Source organism: Anomaloglossus baeobatrachus, chromosome 5 (genome assembly GCF_048569485.1).
Source record: "Anomaloglossus baeobatrachus isolate aAnoBae1 chromosome 5, aAnoBae1.hap1, whole genome shotgun sequence".
Classification (NCBI taxonomy): Eukaryota; Metazoa; Chordata; class Amphibia; order Anura; family Aromobatidae; genus Anomaloglossus; species Anomaloglossus baeobatrachus.
In genome coordinates this window covers 27517277-27538171 of record NC_134357.1, presented here as the reverse complement: position 1 = coordinate 27538171, position 20895 = coordinate 27517277, and the positions used below count along the sequence as shown (strand labels likewise).

The following is a 20895-nucleotide window of genomic DNA, read 5'->3' as shown; positions in this document are numbered from 1 at the left end:
TCAGTTAAATATGTTTTTAGCCCACTTTGCCTGAGAAAAATAAGCTGCCTAATAATTGTGCACACCCTAATGAAGGACATCATATCCTTATGCTAGACCCTCTCTCAATACACAAATACACATCACCTGATCTGCTTCATCCAATCAGCATTCAAGTTTATGCAACTCAGAGGTGGAAAATCTGCATAAAAATAATGATGTGATCAAAATACTGCCTAATATTTCTGCGCACATTGTAGATAATACGAGATCCACAGATCATAAATTATGTTGTAGCTCATCCCCTTCCTTTGCCTCTTCAGTGACCTTTATGCACACACTTCTATAGTCAGTGTCTGTCTATTGTTGTCTATGTGGTTGCTGTAAACCATATCTCTAAAAACAGTTCAGGGAAGATGGCCGTCTCCATAATTCTGTTTAGGAAAAAAAAAATTTTTTTGCAAAATAAAACCAGTTTACAAGAAAAAAAATTGTTTTTACAAGCTTGTTATAAATGTTACAAAATAATATAGAAGATACATTTCCTTTAAATGGATTTTCACTTGAAGAACAAAAAATATCATTTTTAAGAAATTCAGAAGTTAGAGTAATATCCTATGATACACAGTTCCAAAACTTGCAAAAAACATTATGGAAGTGGCTTAGATGTTAACAATTTAAAGCGACTTAAAAACTTTGGTCAGTGAGCCTCACTGCTTTATAGGGGTGGATCCTGGTCACTGACCATGGTGGTAATTTCCTGTTTTCTATGTAGTAATGTTATGAGTCCTTACACAGGAAGAGTAGACACTGTGCGCATTGACCATAGACCACAGTCACTCCGAGAAGGATCAGATTACTGAACACGAAGAATTACATTGTGCTGCTACATACATGGAGGCATCAGGTAAGACAATACAAAATGATAAAAATGAAAATCAAATTACTCAATCAACTAAGAGATAAATTATAAAATATGGGAAGAAAGAGTTTGTCCAGTCTTCCAAATTTTACATTTTTTGTGAACGTTGTAAAATTAAATATTTAATTACAGCAAATAAAAAAAAAACATTTTAGGTTTAGACAGGAGATAAATGTAAACGGTTAAAAATATATACATGTATTTTATTTAAAGAAGTTCAAATTAATCCACATTTTTAACCATTTTGCATTTTTGTGTAAAAGTTAATCAGAGCTTTAATAAATCGATAATGAATGTCAGTAAATCAGTCAGGCAAGAACACTAAACAATGTAAACAAAGCAAACAAAATTATAAAGAAGAAAATACAAATGTGATTTTCAAATTAATCTGGTTCTAATATTTTTTAGCAATTCTATATTTCAGAATTTTATTTTAGGCAGGTTTCATATTTTAAAATGTATTAAACTATAAAAATGTATGTTTATAGAACTGAATATTCTAAATAGCAATAAAATACATATTGTTAAAAAAAATCTATAAAGAATCCATAGTGTAAGTCAGTTTTTCCTAATCTGTGGCATTCTAGCTGTTACAAAACAACTGTCATGTCAGCCTATAGCATCATGGAATCATTTTTTTTTTGTGCAAACCATAAAATGGGATTTTTGATTCCCCCGATTATCGTCTCATCTGTAGAACTCTAGTGCTCTTAATTTGTAATATACCTTTCAAGAAAAGCATCCAGTAGAGTTAAGCCAAATTATTCACACAACACTAGTCCAGTGATCATATAAGCAGTCTGTGGCTGCCAGACCGAATCTTGGAAACCTAATCATATCTATCGGAATCCCTGGTGTCTCTTTAAATTACTTGGGAAACTTGGGAATGTCTGGATGGAGGTTCTGAAGAATATTGAGGTGGCTCAGCAACTACAAAAAAAAGGCGAATAGGAAACGTTTGGCATTTTCAAAGTAGATGATAATGTTTGGTTATTATCCTAAAATATTAAGCTAAAAATTCTATCAGTGAATTTAGGTCCTAAATTTATTGGTCCATATTCTGGAGGTTGTTAATTCAGTGGGCTTTAGATTAAAACTTATTCCAGTGCTTTACATCCCAAAAGTGTTCCACAAATCCCTGTTGTAAGAGTTTGTCCCATCGATGTTGTCTACCTTGTCCCCCCTTCCTCATGTTTCTGTCAATTGTAGGTTTGGAATACAAGGTGCAGAGGATCAAAGATTCTCGAAGGGTCAGAATATCTTTCCAATAGCTCTTTCAGTGGAAAGAATACGGACATGAGGAGAGATCCTGGGTATTGTGAAGGCTAATCATATGGTTAGCGTCTTACATCCTGCTAAATCTAGTGGTCCTGTGCCCTCCTTTCCCCCTAGAAGAAGGGGTACTATCACAATTTCTTTGTTCGGTGTGTCTGGAAACAGTGAGTGACAGTTCAGCCATATAATCTTGGCCAGCAGTGTGCTGAGTTGATACTATTGTTATAGACAGCTCAGCCGTCTAATCGGTGGCTGAGGTGTGGTAAGCTATCAGTGTTAAGTGACAGTCCAGCTTCCAAATCAGGGCCTTGGCATGCAGGGTTTCCTTAATTTGTCTCCTGTTTGTAGTGATTACTTGACTCTAACTGGCTCCCTAACTCCAATTAGTGGTGTCTGTATGCCTTGTGCTCTTATGCTCAGTATTTAATATATTGCTACCTGACCTTTGACCTTGCTTCTGACTACTCATTTGCCTATCCCCTTTGTCTTTATCCGCTACCTTTCTGGAATTTTGACCTTGGACCGAAAAATGACTACGCCTTTGTTCTACCCCTTTATCTAAGACAAGCCTTTTTGGTATCTGACGCCGGACCTCTTGACTACAAACCTCAGGGCTAGACAGTGGATGATGACTAGCGTCACACATATACGTAGAAAAAAAAAAACAATTTCAAAAGGTTGACAACTTCTTAGCTAATAACTATTATTATTATACGGGGTTCACAGCCTTATTCCTTGTAGAAAATGAGCTCTATAAATATGTAAAACAGTTATTTTTTGTCAAATATTTAGTAATAATTGTGCCTTATTCCCAATCCTCACAGATAAACAGAGGATCTGGACGCCGTCTTGGAAAGGTGTGATTATTACTGTCCTCTTAGGAGTCATTATTATTCTCATCCGCATTATTGAAGCACTTGGTAATTATGACAACTCTTAAACCTATACATTTTGAAAGCAACCTGTCACATTATGCCTGCAGTTTGATCTGTGGACAGCACATAAGTCAAGTGGGAGGTCATTACTTAATAGGACCACCCATTGGACTCCTGTATACAAATAGCAGGGACTTAGCTGAATAAAATAAAAGGCTTGCTGCAACTTTTCCCACAAATCATATATCAATCTGATCAGCTCCATCCTGCAAACTGACCAGAGACTATTTTCATCATGACAGGTTCCCTTTAAATACCATTGATTTCTACACCTACAGCTTGACTCAGACTCTTTGAGCAGAATAGCTTTATCCAGCTGTCTTACCTATAACTTTCACGTAATTTTAGGGTTTTTTTTACTCTGTTTATGTGTTTTTGACTCCTTAAAATATCATTACATCTGTATCTACTGTACAAAATGTATTTGCCCCAACCTACAAGTTTGCCCTTTTTTTTTAGTTCTTAGAAAGGGAAATTATCAGATTTGTGAACCTCACCTTGCAGAATTTGACCATTCTGCAATCATGGAGCTGTGTGCAACCAGGACTAATATGTCTACAGGTAAGTAGAATGCAAACATAAAGGAGAACTATATCCAGTACCCTGTCACAGACAGAGAGTACCTATTTCAGCCATATTCACAGTTCCTATAATCTACCTAGTTAGCCACTAAAGATTATTTTTACAAAATAACACAAGTCAACAAAACATAAACAATCAGCAATATGTGTTTGTAGCACCCAGGGATTTGGGGTACTCGGTTCCGGGCAGTGTACATCTTGGGAATGTTACGAAGGTGGCCGTTACCCGGTTCCGATATTTACAGGGGATTGGTGAATAAAGTTTATTCGTGACGCCACTTGCCGTGTTGCGGCTATATGTAGGGAGCCGCCGCTGCAAAATGTCTCTACTGGGGCTGATGGTATTAGCAGCAAGTATGGTAATCCCTCCGCAACTAGGTTATTGCCCCAGCGGGTGTATGGTTTGGTGGGCGTCGGAAGTAGGAGTCCCGACAGGTATTCATTGCAACTGGTTTACTCACTGCTGAGATGTTAACTGGTTGCCGGAGGCCGGCTGGTTTCACCTCCAGGTCCCCTTCGTCCCGGTGCCAGTCTGGTTCTCTGGTACCTTCTTTCCCTGCACCTGTCTCTGGTAAGTGGGTCCCCGTGGTATGGAACACTGGGGGTCCCCGGTCTGTGGTTTGTAGCATGAAATCTGTGGGGTTGGAGTCTCTGGTCCTGTCCCCGGTTCTCCCTTTGCTACTGAATCTTCGAATTCTTTAGGGTCAGCAAGGTCCTTGATGGTCCCCTTTGCTGTGCAGGTGTTAACAGGTTGGCTTGAAGCTCTTTCCTGTCCTAGGGTCCTGTACCCTGTTGGTGTGTAGTTTCGGGAGTACTCCACCGTACTCCACTGGCAACCATCACTTCTGGGTACCAGGTCACTGTTACCCCAAGTCAGGGTGTCACTTGTCTGCTCCCTGTCACTGCAAACTCACTGCTCTCCACCTTCACACTTCAACCGTCACAGCTCGACTCTCTGTCTGTCTGTCTGCAGAGTCCTCAGTCCGTCCCTCCCACCTGCTCAACTAGTGGACTGGATTGGCTCCACCTCTAGGCAGCGATCCATTGGTCCCACCCTAGCTAGGTACCATTGTATGGGGGATTTTTGGGGGAAAACTGGTATTACCTGGGTTTTTGATGTTACCAGCAGTGGGGTTCTGAGTACCTAAGGGGTAGGCCCTGCATCCTGGTGAGGATTCAGAACCTTGTAGCACCCTGATGGTCTTAGGGGCGCTACATGTTTCTTCTATTTCCATGGATAGACAGCGGTCATCCAATTCAAACAAAAAAAAAGGAAAAGAAAAACACAATATAGCCCAATTATAGTCTTAAGGCCCAGTCACACACAACGGCTTACCAGCGATCCCGAAAACGATGCGACCTGATAGGGATTGCAGGTAAGTCGCTGGGAGGTCGCAGGTGAGATGTCACACAGTCAGATCTTACCAGCGATGCAGGAACAATACAGGTCGCAGTAGCGACCTGTATAACGATCTCAGCAGTCACTGTGACCCTGTCACACAGTGTCAAACACAGCGATGTGTCCTGCCCAGCAGGACATCGCCTTTGAAGAAAATGGCCTGGATCATTCTGCAACGACTAGAGATCTCACAGCAGGGGCCTGATCGCTGGTAGAGGTCACACATAACGAGATCGCTAATGGGATCGCTACTGCGTCACAGAAACCGTGACTCAGCTGCGATCTCGCTAGCGATCTCGTTATGTGTGACGGTACCTTAACAACAGTGGTCAAATGTTAGAGCTAGATCAGCTAGACAGAGTATAATTAATAATAATAAATGGAGTGGTCTCACCAGACTTGTAGGAGCAAAGGTAGACATGTGTTCTCACAAGTTTGGGGTCCTCGAGTGTCCACCTCATCACTGATCCTAGAGTACCCTAGGGAACTACTCAAAACTGTTGTTACCCAACAGCTCCCGCCCTCACAAGGGCAGTCCACATCTGGCCCTATTAAGCTAAGCACCAACAATAGCCCTTCATGTGTCCCAAAGCGTTTTGTCTATTGAGACTCTTCAGGGGACGTAATACCATCCAGGGGATAAGGTCTTAATGCCAGAACACGCACTCAACCAAACTGCTAGAGAGCCAGGCAAGCTGAATGATGGGTAATTTATAGTCACACATATCATTGGCCGGTTAAGCTTAATTGATCAATGATTCACTCACCTGAAAATCCTTTTTACCATTATTGTAAAGCATTCTCCATATTGGATCAACATTTCCATGAGTTGTTTATCCCCAGGCATTAATCTTCCGTTATGCACACCATGTGCGTTCCACACACACATATTGGAAGGGGAGTCAATGGATGTTTCAAATGCTCAAAGTGTATAGCATGTCCCTATATATAGGTCACAAAAACCTTTATAAGTAATGTATCTAACAGAGACTATGACATATGACATTTTGTTAACTGTCGTACCCAAGGGGTAATATACAAAGTGACCTGTGAATGCGGGAAGAAGTATGTATATTCTGGAGTTTAGGCGGAGAGTTGGCGAGCACCTTGGTGACATTGAGCACCATATGGATACTGCTGTAGCAAGACACTGTCTTAGAGGGTGGGGGCGTGGTCAAAACGACAGCCAATCAGAGACATCGGTGGAAGGGGAAAGGAGTGAATATTCATTAGAGATAATTGTCAGACGTGGAAGTAATGCTGCAGCCGCGGGTACTCAGTAAATATCTACTGCTTAAACTACTTTTACGGTAAATGATCAGATGTCAGACCCCGATCCGATCTGACTAAAGATTGTACGATTTTACAATTTTTTGCTCTTTGCCGATCAGGATCGCTCATCTTTAATGCCGGGATGCAGATGATGTAGATGTCATCCATGACTACCACCCTGTGCCGCGCTACAGGGGTATGACTCATAAGTCTGGAGCACTTACATGTAATTCCTTAATAGTGCTTCACAGGAATATAAGGGACAATAAAGTCCCAAACCTCAGGCACTGAGCAATCCAAAATTGATACAGGATACAGCTATTTGGGGCATTTTGACAATATTATTTTTTTTTGCTGTTTTTTTTCATACTGAGCTCCTAGAGCCCTAGCCCTTGAGTTTTGTGAGTAGGATTGTATTTTTTAATGGCACCTTTTAATGGTTACATATAATATGAGCCTTTCGATTTTATTTTCTGTGAATGGAGTTTGCCTTTGGGCGTATTTTCTTGCAGGATCAGTTTTTTTTTGTACTATTTTGGGTGCTTTTCTTTTTTGATCACTTTTTATGAGTGTGATGAACTAATGACCACTACGATGTTGTGCACTTCTTGGTTGTTGTATTTCAGTCTGTCTTCTGTGTCCTAATGATTGGCGGCTACATGGAGATCAGTGTTATTACTACTCAGACCTAATAGAGAGAACCTGGAGACAGAGTCGGGAGGATTGTAAGATGATGGGAGCCGATCTACTGGTGATAAAGAACCAGGAAGAAAAGGTATGGTTCTTATAAAGTTGCAAAAAAAAAACATTATTGCTTAATGGCGTTCATTCACTAATCTTCCTGTGCATCCCTTCTTGGAGATGGGAATATCTATAGCATATCTTTTATACAATCTGGTGCTACTAAATTGTAGAAACTACTGATATGGAAAAATTCAGCATAAATCCAGTGACAATTAAGAGATAGATAAACACAATATAAATAGTGTATATTATTTACCTATGAATATATGAGAGTGATTTGACCTATTGCAAAAAGGTGCAGCAATTAATGCAAATTTTGGGTCAAAGCCATGGAGTTTCTGAGCATGACTAGACCAAAAGATAATTAAACAGTTTATAAGTAAAATATAAACAATTATTAGTTTTCATGAATAACTCTCAAAAGATTTTCAGGTATCTTATTTCTATGAGTATGTTATCTACAGAACAGCATCTTACAGAACATTCTGAGCTTGTACTAAAATGCTCAAGTGCTCGTTACTCAAGTCGAGAAGATCAAACACTTGGACAGGTTCCATTTGAGTAACAAGTATAATGGACGTGAATGGGAAATGCAAACATTTTTTCGGAACACCCCCCAACAGAGCTGGGGAGGCCCTAAAATTGTGGAAATGGAGGGAAACCGTGCTCAAATAGAATTGGAACAACATGGATGCATGAACACAGAACTTAAACACATGCTAAAAAGGAAAAAAGAAATGTTTATCAAATGGAAAGAGGGAGGCTTATCTAAATAAGAATATAACACAGTCTGCAAAACCTGCAGAGCACGCATCAGATTAGCCAAAGCTGATAATGAAATAAGGCTTAATATAGCTAGAAAACAGAAGCGCTGATAGGGTCTTATCAGATAAACAGCGAGGTAGTATATAATACACTCACCAATTGTGATTGTGAAGGGTCACAACCACCATAGAGAGCATGAGATAATGGCAGCTGCCGTGGCCCCACATGGAAATGTCTTCAAAGTAGGAGGAGAAAAAGGGGTTAATCCCATGCAATCCACCAGAATGAGATGTAGAAATGTTGATAAATTAATAACTCTTTTATTCCATAGGTCTACGCATTTCGAGGTGTACAAACCTCTTCCTCAGGACCAGAATATCAACAATGCCTTGCAAGAGATGTCAAAAGCATTAAGATTTTGGAGTTATGTCAAAAATTAAAGAAAAGTCAAAGATGTTGTAGGAATTTTACAGGATGAAAATGGTGAAGTTGTAAAAAAATGATGTTGAGAAAGCCGAACTTTTAAATTCCTATTTGCATCTATTTTCTCTGAAAAAGTAAATGTAAAATCATCTGATCTTCACCATTCTATTGAAGGATTAGAAGAATCCAGGCCATCTATAAACAAAGAGATAGTGAGGGAATACTTAGCTAACATTAATAAATTCAAGTCCCCAGGTCCAGATGAATTACACCCCAGAGTACTGAAGGAGAAAGCAGAGGAGATATTAGAACCACTCTTCATAATTTTTGAAAATTCTTGGAGAACAGGAGACGTTCCAGAAGACTGGAGAAGAGCAAATGTTGTCCCTATCTTCAAAAAGGGGAAGAAGGTAGACCCAGGGAACTACAGGCCTGTGAGCCTGACTTCCATACCAGGAAAGATCTTTGAACAAATTATTAAACAACATATATGCAAGTACCTGGATGAGAATGAAGTGATTAACTAGAGCCAACATGGGTTTGGAACTAATAAGTCATGTCAGACTAACTTAATTTCCTTCTATGACAGAATCACTGACTGGGTGGATCAAGGAAATGCAGTAGATATAGTATATCTTGACTTCAGGAAAGCATTTGACACAGTATCTCATACAATCCTTATTGAAAAAATGCCCAAGTGTGGAATGGACAAGGCAACTGTTAGGCTAGGTTCACACACTGCGTTTTTTTGACGCTGCGTTTTTGTGCGTTTTTTTGCGGCAAAAACTGCACAAAAACGCACCCGCGTCAAAAAAATGCGGCAAAAAACGCACGCGTTTTGCCGTGATTTGGTGCGTTTTTTTGCTGTGTTTTGCTGCGTTTTTGCTCACTGCGTCTTTATGCGTTTTTTATCAGTGAACAAAAAAAAAAGGTCTGATGTCATTTCCTTCTTCAATGTGTTCTTCATTCTCCACTAGTGTATGCAGAAGAGCAGACAGCTGCAGAACTACAAGGCTCAGCATACTCCATCCAATAGTGTATGCAGGAGAGCAGACAGCAGCTGCAGAACTACAAGGCTCAGCATCCTCCATCCAATAGTGTATGCAGGAGAGCAGACAGCAGCTGTCGAACTACAAGGCTCAGCATCCTCCTTCCAGGACTGTATGCAGGATTTCTTTGCCCCCCAAACAAAAAAAATGACGTGGGCTTCGCCATATTTTTGTATGCTAGCCGGGTACAGCAGGCAGGTACGGGCTGCCCCCAACCCCCAGCTGCCTATTTGTACCCAGCTGGGAACCAAAAATATAGGAAAGCCCTTTTTTTTTAAAATTATTTCATGAATTTCATGAAATAATTTAAAAAAAAAATGACGTGAGCTTCGCCCAATTTTTGAGTCCAGCCGGGTACAACTAGGCAGCTGGGGATAGGAATCCACAGTGCAGGGTGCCCATGCTTTCTGGGCACCCCCGCTGTGAATTGCAGTCCCGCAGCCACCCCAGAAAATGGCGCTTTCATAGAAGCGCCATCTTCTGGCGCTGTATCCAACTCTTCCAGCTGCCCTGATGCCGGGTGGCTCGCTGGGTAATAATGGGGTTAGGGATAGCTGTATAGCTGGCCCTAAGCCAGAAATTCATGGTGTCACGCCAATATTAGACATGGCCACCATGAATTTCTAGTAAAGATAAAAAAAAAACACAACACACAGAAAAATATTTTTATTAGAAATAAAACACAACACAATTAGTGACTCCATCTTTATTGAAATAAAGAACCCCCCCTCCGCAGTAATCCTGGGTCAGCGTCTCGCGCCGTCCAATCCGGATCCAATATCATCTGATCGGTTTGCTGGAAGGCAAAGCGATCAGATGATGTGTCAGGATCAAGTGCCTGAATCCCATCACACATCAGCTGATTGTATAAAAGCCGTTTATACAATCAGCAGATGCATCGGTGCAAAAAAAAAAAATAATACTCACTTATGTGCTGATTACCGGCAGCTCCTGGAGCGATGGGGCGGGAGTCTCATCCCGTCCGATCACTGCAGCAGCTGCCGGTAATCAGGGATGAAGTCTCCTGACGCATCCGCTGATACCGGCCGGGCGCCCGCGTCACCGCGATACTTACGATCACCTGATGCGTCAGGTCACTGCATCAGGTGATCCATCGCCAGGTCCTGCATCCATCGGAGGTTTCCCGGCCGTCTGCACACAGCCGGAGCGGGGGTGGCGATACCGTGAGAGGAGCTGGGAGCGGGCATGGCACCGGGACCCTGCAGACAGGTGAGTATAACTTTTTTTTTTTTTTTCTACTGTTAACTTTTGTTTTCGCAGCCGCTTCCACCTCCTGCCTGTACATGGCGCCGCACGGCAGCATACATGCCCAGGACGGGAGGTGGAAGCGGCGGTGACGGTACCGGGAGGATTCACGCTTCTGTGTTTACTGACAGAAGGAATCCTCTTCCTGTACACGTCACTTTACTACCCACCTCCTGGGTTTATAGCTGCGTTTTTGGTCTTAGAAACGCACCAAAACGCACCAAAACGCAGCTATTTGCGTTTCTCATTGCGTCTTTCAACATCCCATTGAACTCAATGGATGAAAAGCGCAGTGAAAAACGCGGGAATAATTGACATGCTGCGTTTTTGTGGCACCACAAAAACGCAGCTGAAAAAAAACGCTGTGTGCAGACAGCAAAAATGAAAACTCATAGACTTTGCTGGGGAAGCAAAGTCATGCAGTTTTCTGAGCAAAAACGCACCCGAAAACTGCGCAAAAACGCCGCGAAAAACGCACTGTGTGAACTTACCCTTAGATGGATTCGTAATTGGCTTAGTGATCAGAGTCAAAGAGTGGTCATAAATGGTTGCATATCCAGTTTGAAGACTGTCTCAAGTGGGGTACCACAGGTCTCTGTCCTGGGCCCCGTGTTGTACAACATCTTTATCAATGATTTAGATGAAGGAATTAAGGGTAAACTGATTACATTTGCTGATGACACAAAGCTAGGACAAATAGCTAATACTAGAGAAGAGAGAGAGGATTCAACAAGATCTAAACAAGCTGGAACAATGGGCAGCAACTAATAGAATGGTTTTTAAGAGGGAGAAATGCAAAGTCATACATCTTGGCAAGAATAATGAAAAGAGCACATACAGCATGGGAGGAATAGAGCAATCCAACAGCATGTGTGAAAAAGACAGAAGGGCCATTTACATGCTGCGACAAAATCGTCGGGGTCACGGTGTTTGTGACGCACATCTGGCGCCGTTAGCGACATCACAGCGTGTGACAGGCAGGAGCGACCTTAAACGATCGCAAAAGGGACAAAAATCGTTGGTAAATGAGAGGTCGTTCATTTATCAAAAATCGTTGTCTCGTACGTAGCGATGTTGTTCCTCGTTCCTGCGGCATCACACATCGCAGGGCAGGTAAGTCCATGTGACAGGTGCTAGCGATGTTGTGCGCCACGGGCAGCGATTTGCCCGTGTCGCACAACCGACGGGGGCGGGTATGCTCGCTAGTGATATCAGTACCGATATCGCAGCGTGTAAAGTACCCTTTAGGTATACTAATAGATCACAGACTGAACATGAGTCAACAGTGTGATACAGCAGCAAAAAAGGCATACACCATTCTAGGATGTATTAACAGAAGCATAAGTTCTAGACCACGTGAAGTCATTATCCCCCTTTACTCCTCTTTGGTCAGACCTCATCTGGAATATTGTGTACAGTTCTGGGCACCACATTTTAAAAAAGACATCAACAAACTGTAGCAAATTCAGAGAAGAGTGACCAGAATGGTGACTGGTCTGCAAACCACGTCCTATGAGGAACGGTTACAGGATTTAGTATTGTTTAGCTTGGGAAAGAGAAGACTGAGAGGAGACTTAATAGCGGTCTACAAATATCTTAAAGGCTGTCACACTGTAGAGGGATCCGTTTTATTCTCATTTTCACAAGGAAAGACTAGAAGCAATGGGATGAAACTGATGGGGAGGAGACACAGATTAGATATTAGAAAAAAACTTTTTGACAGTGAGGGGGATCAATGAGTGGAACAGGCGGCCACGAGAGGTGGTGAGTTCTCCTTCAATGGAAGTCTTTAAAAAGAGGTTGGATGGACATCTGTCTGGGATGATTTAGTGAATCCTGCTATGAGCCGGGGGTTGAACTAGAGGACCCAGGAGGTCCATTCCAACTCTAATATTCTATGATTCTATGATTCTCTGGGGAAGATGCCTGGATGCATCTCTGACTCCCAGGTCGCTGCTGGGAACAAAATTGTTAGAGTATTACGCCACATTTACGGACTGACAATAAAACATAAAAAAAAAAACAGAAGATAAAATAGAATTTTCAGGAAAAATGTTAAGAAACAATTTTTCCCTATATAATGACTTGTATATAAAGGCCGCTTTACACGCTGTGATATTGCTCAAGCGATCTCGTTGGGGTCACGGAATTTATGACGCACATCCGGCCACTTTAGCGATGTCGTTGCGTGTGACACCTATGAGCGATTTTGAATCGTCGCAAAAACGTTCAAAATCGCTCATCGGTGACATGTCCCCCTATTCTCAATTATCGCTACTGCTGCAGCTACGATGTAGTTCGTCGCTCCTGCGGCAGCACACATCGCTATGTGTGACACCGCAGGAACGAGGAACCTCACCTTACCTGCGGCTGCCCGCAATGCGGAAGAAAGAAGGTGGGCGGGATGTTACGTCCCGCTCATCTCCGCCCTCCGCTTTGATTGGGCGATCGCTTAGTGACGTCGCTGTGACGCTGAACGAACCGCCCCCTTAGAAAGGAGGCGGTTCGTCAGTCACAGCGACGTCGCAGAGCAAGTATGTGCGTGTGTCGCTGCCGTAGCGATAATGTTCGCTACGGCAGCGATCACCACATATCGGCCGTACGATGGGGGCGGGTACTATCATGCTCGACATCGCTAGCGATGTCGCAGCGTGTAAAGCGGCCTTAAGGCAAAATTAAAAAGAGAAGAGAAAATACCTCCTACACACTTAGGCTATGTTCACATGTAGCATTTTTGCACTTTCTCATTGATTTCAATGTTGAAAAAAAGCTGTAAAAACATTGAAAAAACTGACAAGCTGCCTTTTAAAAAAAAACAAAATTAACAGTGTTCCATTGCAGTCAGGAAAAAAATTAATTGTTTGCATTGGATTTATGAAATCTCCTATCTTTTGCTGGTACTGTAATAATCTGCAGAATTCATGCGTTCTGGATGCTTGTTCTGCCATGGGAAAAGCATCCAGAACACACATTTTTGACAGTGCGGTCCCACTCGGCTCTACTGCATCCCTATAGACTTGCAGCAGAGCCGAGTGGGACCGGACTGTCAAAAAGATCATGGCTGGCTGCGAGAGAGAGCCGCGAGATCAGAATGAACTTGGATGAACTTCACCCGACTTCATTGTGATCGCGCGGCTCTGTGCGTGTGCCGCGGCTTGATTTGGGATCACAGGTGAAGGACTTACCGGTGACCGCAAATCTCCTGAGTGACTGAAGTGAGCCGCGCGATCACTGGTGCCGTCACTCAGGTTACCCGCGGTTAGTTCGAGTCCTCCACCCGAGACCTGTGCCCGTGGGTAACCTGAGTGACGTCTCCGCTGACAGTGCAACTCACTTCAGTTGCTGCGTGGAGCTGACAGGAGCGGCAGGGTTCTACGGCCGCTCCTGTTAGCTTCATGTAGCAGAGCTGGATGCGTCGTGGGACCTCGTGAGGATTACGCCGGACCTGGAGGGGTATTTGGAGATTTTAATATAGTGGTGAAAGAGGGTGTTTTTTTGTCTTTTAGTTCAAATAAACGATTTTTTTGGGTGTATGCGTTTATTTACTTTCATTTACAGGTTAATCATTGCGGGTGTCTCACAGACGCCTGCAATGATTAACGTAGGACTTAAGGCTACTTTACACACTGCGATATCGGTCCCGATATCGCTAGTGTGGGTACCCGCCCCCATCTGTTGCGCGACACGGGCAAATCGCTGCCCGTGCCGCACAACATCGCCCAGACCCGTCACACATACATACCTGTCGGCGACGTCGGTGTGATGGGCGAACAGCCTCCTTTCTAAGGGGGCGGTCCGTGCGGCGTCACAGCGACGTCACTGAACCGCCGCCCAATAGCAGCGGAGGGGCGGAGCTGAGCGGGACGTAACATCCCGCCCACCTCCTTCCTTCCTCATAGCGGCCGGGAGGCAGGTAAGGGGAGCTTCCTCGTTCCTGCGGCGTCACACGCAGCGATGTGTGCTGCCGCAGGAACGAGGAACAACCTCGTTACTGCTGCAGTAACGAGATTTGAGAATGGACCCCCATGTCACCGATTAGCGATTTTGCACGTTTTTGCAACGATGCAAAATCGCTTATCGGTGTCACACGCAATGGCATCGCTAATGCGGCCGGATGTGCGTCACGAATTCCGTGACCCCAACGACTCTGCATTAGCGATGTCGCAGCGTGTAAAGCCCGCTTAAGTGGCAGCTATGGGCTGCCATTAAGTCCTTATTACCCAGATTGCCATTCTGGATGAGTCGGGTAGAGTCCCGGGACTGTCGCATCTAATCGATGTGGCAATTCCGGGCGGCTACTGGCTGATATTTTTAGGCTGGGGGGCTCACCATAATGTGGGGCTCCCCATCCTGAGAATACCAGCCTTTAGCCGTGTGACTTTATCTTGGCTGGTATCAAAATTGTGAGGGACCGCACGTCGTTTTTTTAAAATGATTTATTTATTTATTTTACTGCACTACATAGACCCACCCACCGGCGGCTGTGATTGGTTGCATTGAGACAGCTGTCACTCAGCATGGGGGCGCGTCTGACTGCAACCAATCATAGGCGCCAGTGGGCGGGAAAAGTAGGGAATACCAGATTGAATAATGAGCGTCCAGCATTTTCAAAAGCAGGAGGAGCCACCGCAGTGTGATAGCCGTGCAGCGCCGCGCCGGTGTTTGGTCATGATCGGTGGGTATGAGAGAGGGGGAGACGGATAGACCGACAGAGAGAGAGAGACCGACCGACAGAGAGACCGACAGACAGACAGACAGAGAGACCGACATTGCAACCAAAACGCAAAAAAAGAAGTGACATGTTGCTTTTTAGAACGCAGCGTCTTGGCAGCAGCCGAAATGCTGCGTTCTAAAACGCAACGTACGCATAGATTATGCACAATCTTCATAGATTGTGCTGGGGACGCAGGACGCATGCAGTTACGCTGCAGTACAATATGCAGCGTAACTGCATGCAAATACGCAACGCGGGCACATAGCCTTTGAAGACAAGGATACCAATTAGACTTAACTCAAATATTCAGGAAAAAAAAAATAATAATAATATATACACATACACACCGGTGCATATTTATATGTCTTGTTCTAGAACTTTATAAAGAAAACTCTGGAAAAGCAGGAAGATGACAAATATTGGCTCGGACTTCAGCGTGATGGAGACGTCTGGAGATGGGTGGATGGAGAACATTATTCCGGCAGCTTGTAAGTGACTCCTGACACCAGCACTCACCGGTCATTATTGTGATACATCTAATCACCGGGGTCTGGACCTCCCTTATAATCACTGATTTCTCATTTCCTCTTTATTCTCTTATTTCTCAGGTTCCAGATAAGTGGAGAACCCTCAGGACGCTGCGTATTAATGACTCTATCTGGTTATTATAACATCAGCTGCAATTCTACTTACCCATGGATATGTATAAAGAAAGCAGTGAGGATCTGACCCTCGGCGCTGACATTGATGATATGGTATTAATACGGACATTAAGGTGTAGCAGAGACAATGCATGAATCTGTGAACACTCACAGGTGCCCCAGATTTTTCAACTGTACCTAGAATAGTAAATCACCAAAAATAAGCGAGATTTGTTATTTGGAAAATCTTGGTTTTGAATCATTTAAAATCCAGCAGCATTTCATTTACACCCACAGGGGAGCAGGTGAAACCCCCGATGGGACCCTGCGCATGCCAGAGGGAGCCCCTTCCACTCTACATTGTCTTTTTACATCGAACTCCTCTAAATGACCATCTACCATCACATCCAGTGGCTCATTGCACTAGGCCGCTGTTTATACCCCTACTTTAACTCTTGCACTGCTGATACATTTTCACACCGATTTCCTTAGTCTTCTTCTATTCCTCTGCAATAACAAGTATCTAAAAATGTAATTGTGATTATTTTTTCACCATCACCCTAGATCCTGTGTCACACCGTTTCTGTCCTGAACCGTGTACAGTATATGATGTTTTTGATATAATTGGAATAAAAGGAAACTGGTGAGCAGCTAGTCTGTGATTGAGCCTGAGTGTCTATCGGCTTCTAATATTATAATCACCATGTTATATACTCACACACAACACTACTGTCCTCCTCAGAGGTCCACTCCACCCTAAGAAGGGGAAGATGGGCCTCATTTATTTCCTACACACCACTGAGAAAATGAAAGGAAAGCTCTGATTAGTTACTCCAGTAGAATGAAAGCTGTGCTGTTATTGGTTACTCTGGTAGAATGAAACCTCAGCTCTGATTGGTTGCTCTGGTGGAATGAAAGCTTAGCTCTGATTGGTTGCTCTGGTGGAATGAAAGCTGAGCTCTGATTTGTTGCTTTGGTGGAATGAAACCTCAGCTCTGATTACTTGTTTCGGTAGAATGAAAGCTGAGCTGTTATTGGTTACTCTGGTAAAATGAAAGCTGAGTTCTGATTGGTTGCTCTGGTCGAATGAAACCTCAGCTCTGATTACTTGTTTCAGTAGAATGAAAGCTGAGCTGTTATTGGTTACTCTGGTAAAATGAAAGCTGAGCTCTGATTGGTTGCTCTGGTGGAATGAAAGCTGAGCTGTTATTAGTTGCTCTGGGGGGAATGAAAATTGAGCTCTAATTGGTTGGTCTGGTAAAATGAAACCTGAGCGTTAATTGGTTGCTAAGGTTAATAAAGACAGTCCTACAGTACTAGGCTGTGTGCACACAATGCATTTTATACCTTTTTGAGAGAAGATTTTTCAAAAAACCTGAAGGGTTTTGTCCTGATGACAAAAAAGTCAATGAGAATCCTGAAGTCTCATGAATATTTTCTCCTTGGAGATTTAATTCTGCAGTATGGTAATTCTTCCATAGTTTTTGCTGCAGATTTCCCCCATAATAATGAGTGGGAAAAATCTTCACAAAACACGTTCAACAAAAACACAGAAAAATAGTAAAAAATGTGAGTTTTTACAGCTGCATTTTTCCATGCGTTTTACACCTGCCTTTTCTAGCGTATTTGGACACCAATGAATAATATAGATTTATTGGTGTTCAAAAACACTAGAAAGACACAGGTAAAAAAGGCATGCAAAAATGCATCAAAAATGCTGCAAAAAGCTTTTTTGCGCCTGGGTTTTTCCTGCCAAGAGATAAAATGGTGCAGAAATTTCTGTAACCAAATATTCAGCTTGTGCACATACCCTTACTCAACTTTTACGGATTGACAATAAAATATACAAAACTGAAGATAAAATTGATTTTACAGTAAAAAAATGTTAGGAAACATTCTTTCCTCCATCTCTTAATAGCCGGGCCATCTCTCACAATACCATATGACTATAGTAGATGACATAGTAGAGGGTAAAATAAAACTACACCCCACCGATACTCACATATAAATTAAATTATAATATTTTACTACCTTATTTGGGCATATGGTGCATCCTGTTTAATTTATGAAGGCTGGAGTCACAAAGCTCATTCTGAAAATGTAAGAACTGACAAAAATTAGAAGGAGGAGGGATTCTGATACACCCTGTATTGGACATGAATGAGGGCCTTATACACATTCTGTTAATATGGTCATGTAGTTGGACTCCTAGACTCATAAAGCACTAAGTGCAAGAGCTGCCAACAATTAGAATGAGAGAATGCTATACACCCTGGAAAACACATAGTAGAGGGCCTCAGAAAACATTTTTTCCCATTTTTATCAGTGTGACTCCTTGACTGCTAAAGCCTATGCAATAAGTACAATAGATGGCAAAAATTAGAAGGAAGGACTGCAATACACCATGGAAAATATGTAGAAGAGGGTCTTAGAAAACCTCATTGTAATGCTCGCCGGTGTTGGGGCAAGCATTAGTAGGAGTGGACCCGCTAGACCACAGGTGGAACTCGGCCTTATCCTGATATAGGAGGGGCTTAACTTAGCAACCACTGGGGTGGATGCCAGGTGCCACATTTAGGGTAGTGTCCGGGACTGTAGCAGCTGACCCTCAGGGCAGGGAACACAGGGATGGACACAGATGCAGTCGAGTACAGTCTCTGGTGCGACTGAGGTAGACATGACAGCTGGAGAAAAAAGGTACGGTGGGCATGACAGCGGCAGGCAGGTATGGAAAGACACAGGTAGGTAATGGTACAGGAGCATGGCAGTTGACAACTAGCTAGCAGAGGAGTAATAATGAATGACTTACTAATGGCATTACACAGGCAATTCCCCTAATGGGAGGCTGCCTTAAGTACGTAGTGCCTCTTTGCCATATGCTGAAAGGCACTCCCGGAAAATGGTGTGCCAGCTCTTTAAGAGGAGGCCAGGTGCACCCGCACACTAAGTGCATTCCCAGAGGATCTGTGCAGTGTGCACAGGCCCCGGGAAGAGGAGGCAGAAGAGCATGTGGAAGGCTGTGTGAGTGCGGAGGAGGATGCAGTCTGGTCACTGTGGTGAATGAGTTGGTATCCCTGCTGGGGAGAGGCAGTTACAATACCTCCCATTACATCCCCTCTTCACCAGGCTGGTGGAAAGGGTAGGGTGGATGGCTCTTCCTGAACCCTGAAAGGCAGATGGCACAGACAACCAGGGTAGTTATCACTGAGGTTTCAGAGATCAGACATCTCTTACGGCAATTCTGCCCCCAATGGAGCACCTCTCCAGATTTTCAGTCCAGGGCAGGCTCATAAGCACAGAGTCAAAGCAGACCCAGGACAAATTGATAGGACAAGTTCAGAAGCACCAGGAAAGATATATTTTCCGAATTCAAACTCCCACTTGAAGTTCCATCTGCTCATAAACAAAGTGTATTGGTTCCATCCAGAGTGTTCCATCTACCAAAGACACCGTCAGGGGATTTCAGAAGTGTCAGACTGGAATCTGGTACCGATCCATGACAGTCTGTTGAATGAAGCTCCCAGCAGTTCCGGAATCTAGGTGGGCTGTCTCAGAGAACCAAATACCTTTGTGCAATAAGGACAAGGGCAGTGAGGATTTGTTCTCAACAAAGGGTGATCCCCTCCTACTGACCTTAGATAAGAGGATACCAACCTCAGTAGAAGCACAGGCTCATGCATGGCTCAACAATGGTCTTGACGTTGTTTGGACATCTTGATATGGTCAATCTGTATGGGCTCAAGAGCAGAAGTGTCAACTGGAAACTGGGAAACCAGCGGTTTCTGGACGGGTGGAGCCAGGAGCACAGGTTCCCTTTTATGTGTCACTTCCATGGTTCACTCCTGGAACCTGAGATTGACTCAAGTAGCTAAGGAAAGGAAAAGGTTATCCAAAGTAATGGGAATATCACAGCCTTCCAGTACATCCTTAATCCTTGTCACGCTATCCCAATAGTTGACGTGTGACTTGTGACGAGCTCAGGGCAATTGATTTGCCTTCTGTGTATTTTATTAAACGTGTTCCTTATGCAGTTCAGCTGTTTATGCTGATGTCCTCTTCCGGCCTGTATAATAAGCAGCACCAGCAGGGGGTACTGCTTATTCATTCTTCACTCTTGAGCGGCCCAGGAAGTGAAGGAGAGGCCGTGGGAGCAGTATACAGCCCCGACAGAATCTCGGTAAATATGGGGCCCTTGCTTTATTTTTATTTGCTTTATTTTTAATTTTTTTTTTTTTTAATTTCTTGAGTGCCGGATCCAGAATGAACAGCCGGAATCTCGGGCTCAGGCTCGGCACTTTGGGTATCTTTGAAACCGTGTAGATCTGGACTTTTACACTATTATTGATCCAAGGATTGTGAATTGATGAATTATTTATCAACGTGTTTCTGAGAATCAATCTCCTTCAACAGGACAAAAAAGAAAATCACACGTATGGAGGTTTATATATGTGGCGCCCTGGACAAGCCAGGTCGTCACAGGTACTACACCAACACACCCCACACCCCGGTTAGGCACACCGAAGCCAAACACAAAATCCTTGTTGCCTTCCTCCAGGGGCTGATGTCCACACCAGGGGGTGGGCCAGGCTGTTGGTCCCGCCCACCGAGGAGTTCACAGTCCTGGAGGCGGGAAAAGGAGTCAGATCAGTTTAGGAGTTGAAGAGTGAAGTGGCAGTAGAGGAGACTGACCGTGTCCGGGTGTGTGGCCCGGGCACAAACAGCAAGGTTGGCAGACGGTGGTGACCGTCTGCAGGAGAGGCCGATTGGAGCAAACTGTAAGGACCGTGGACGGGCGGTGGCCCGGCGGTACCGGACCGGAGAGCAAAGAGAAGCCAGCACCATTCGGCAGGGCCTACGGACCCCGACCAGGCTAGGAGTCGCCGTAGATTGGTCAAATCCGTTAGCGAAGGGAACCTCCGGGATTTCCCAG

The 20895-nt window shown here is 43.7% G+C and overlaps 1 protein-coding gene across 1 annotated transcript; it reads left to right on the top strand.

Annotated features, from left to right (window-relative positions):
- Window positions 1-873: 873 nt before the first annotated feature.
- LOC142312589 (C-type lectin domain family 2 member L-like) lies at window positions 874-16053 on the top strand. Its single transcript, XM_075351581.1, has 6 exons — window positions 874-886; window positions 3001-3096; window positions 3571-3672; window positions 6990-7138; window positions 15700-15812; window positions 15933-16053. Exons 1-6 carry the CDS (start codon window positions 874-876, stop codon window positions 16051-16053), a joined length of 594 nt encoding a protein of 197 aa, XP_075207696.1.
- The last annotated feature ends 4842 nt before the right edge of the window (window positions 16054-20895 follow it).

What these genes read in the sequence shown, in the direction of transcription:
- LOC142312589 (XM_075351581.1), top strand. An exon ending in CCGCATTATTGAAGCACTTG is followed by an intron (nt 3,097 to 3,570) that starts GTAATTATGACA and finishes CTTTTTTTTTAG; the next exon opens with TTCTTAGAAAGGGAAATTAT. An exon ending in CAGGACTAATATGTCTACAG is followed by an intron (nt 3,673 to 6,989) that starts GTAAGTAGAATG and finishes GTTGTATTTCAG; the next exon opens with TCTGTCTTCTGTGTCCTAAT.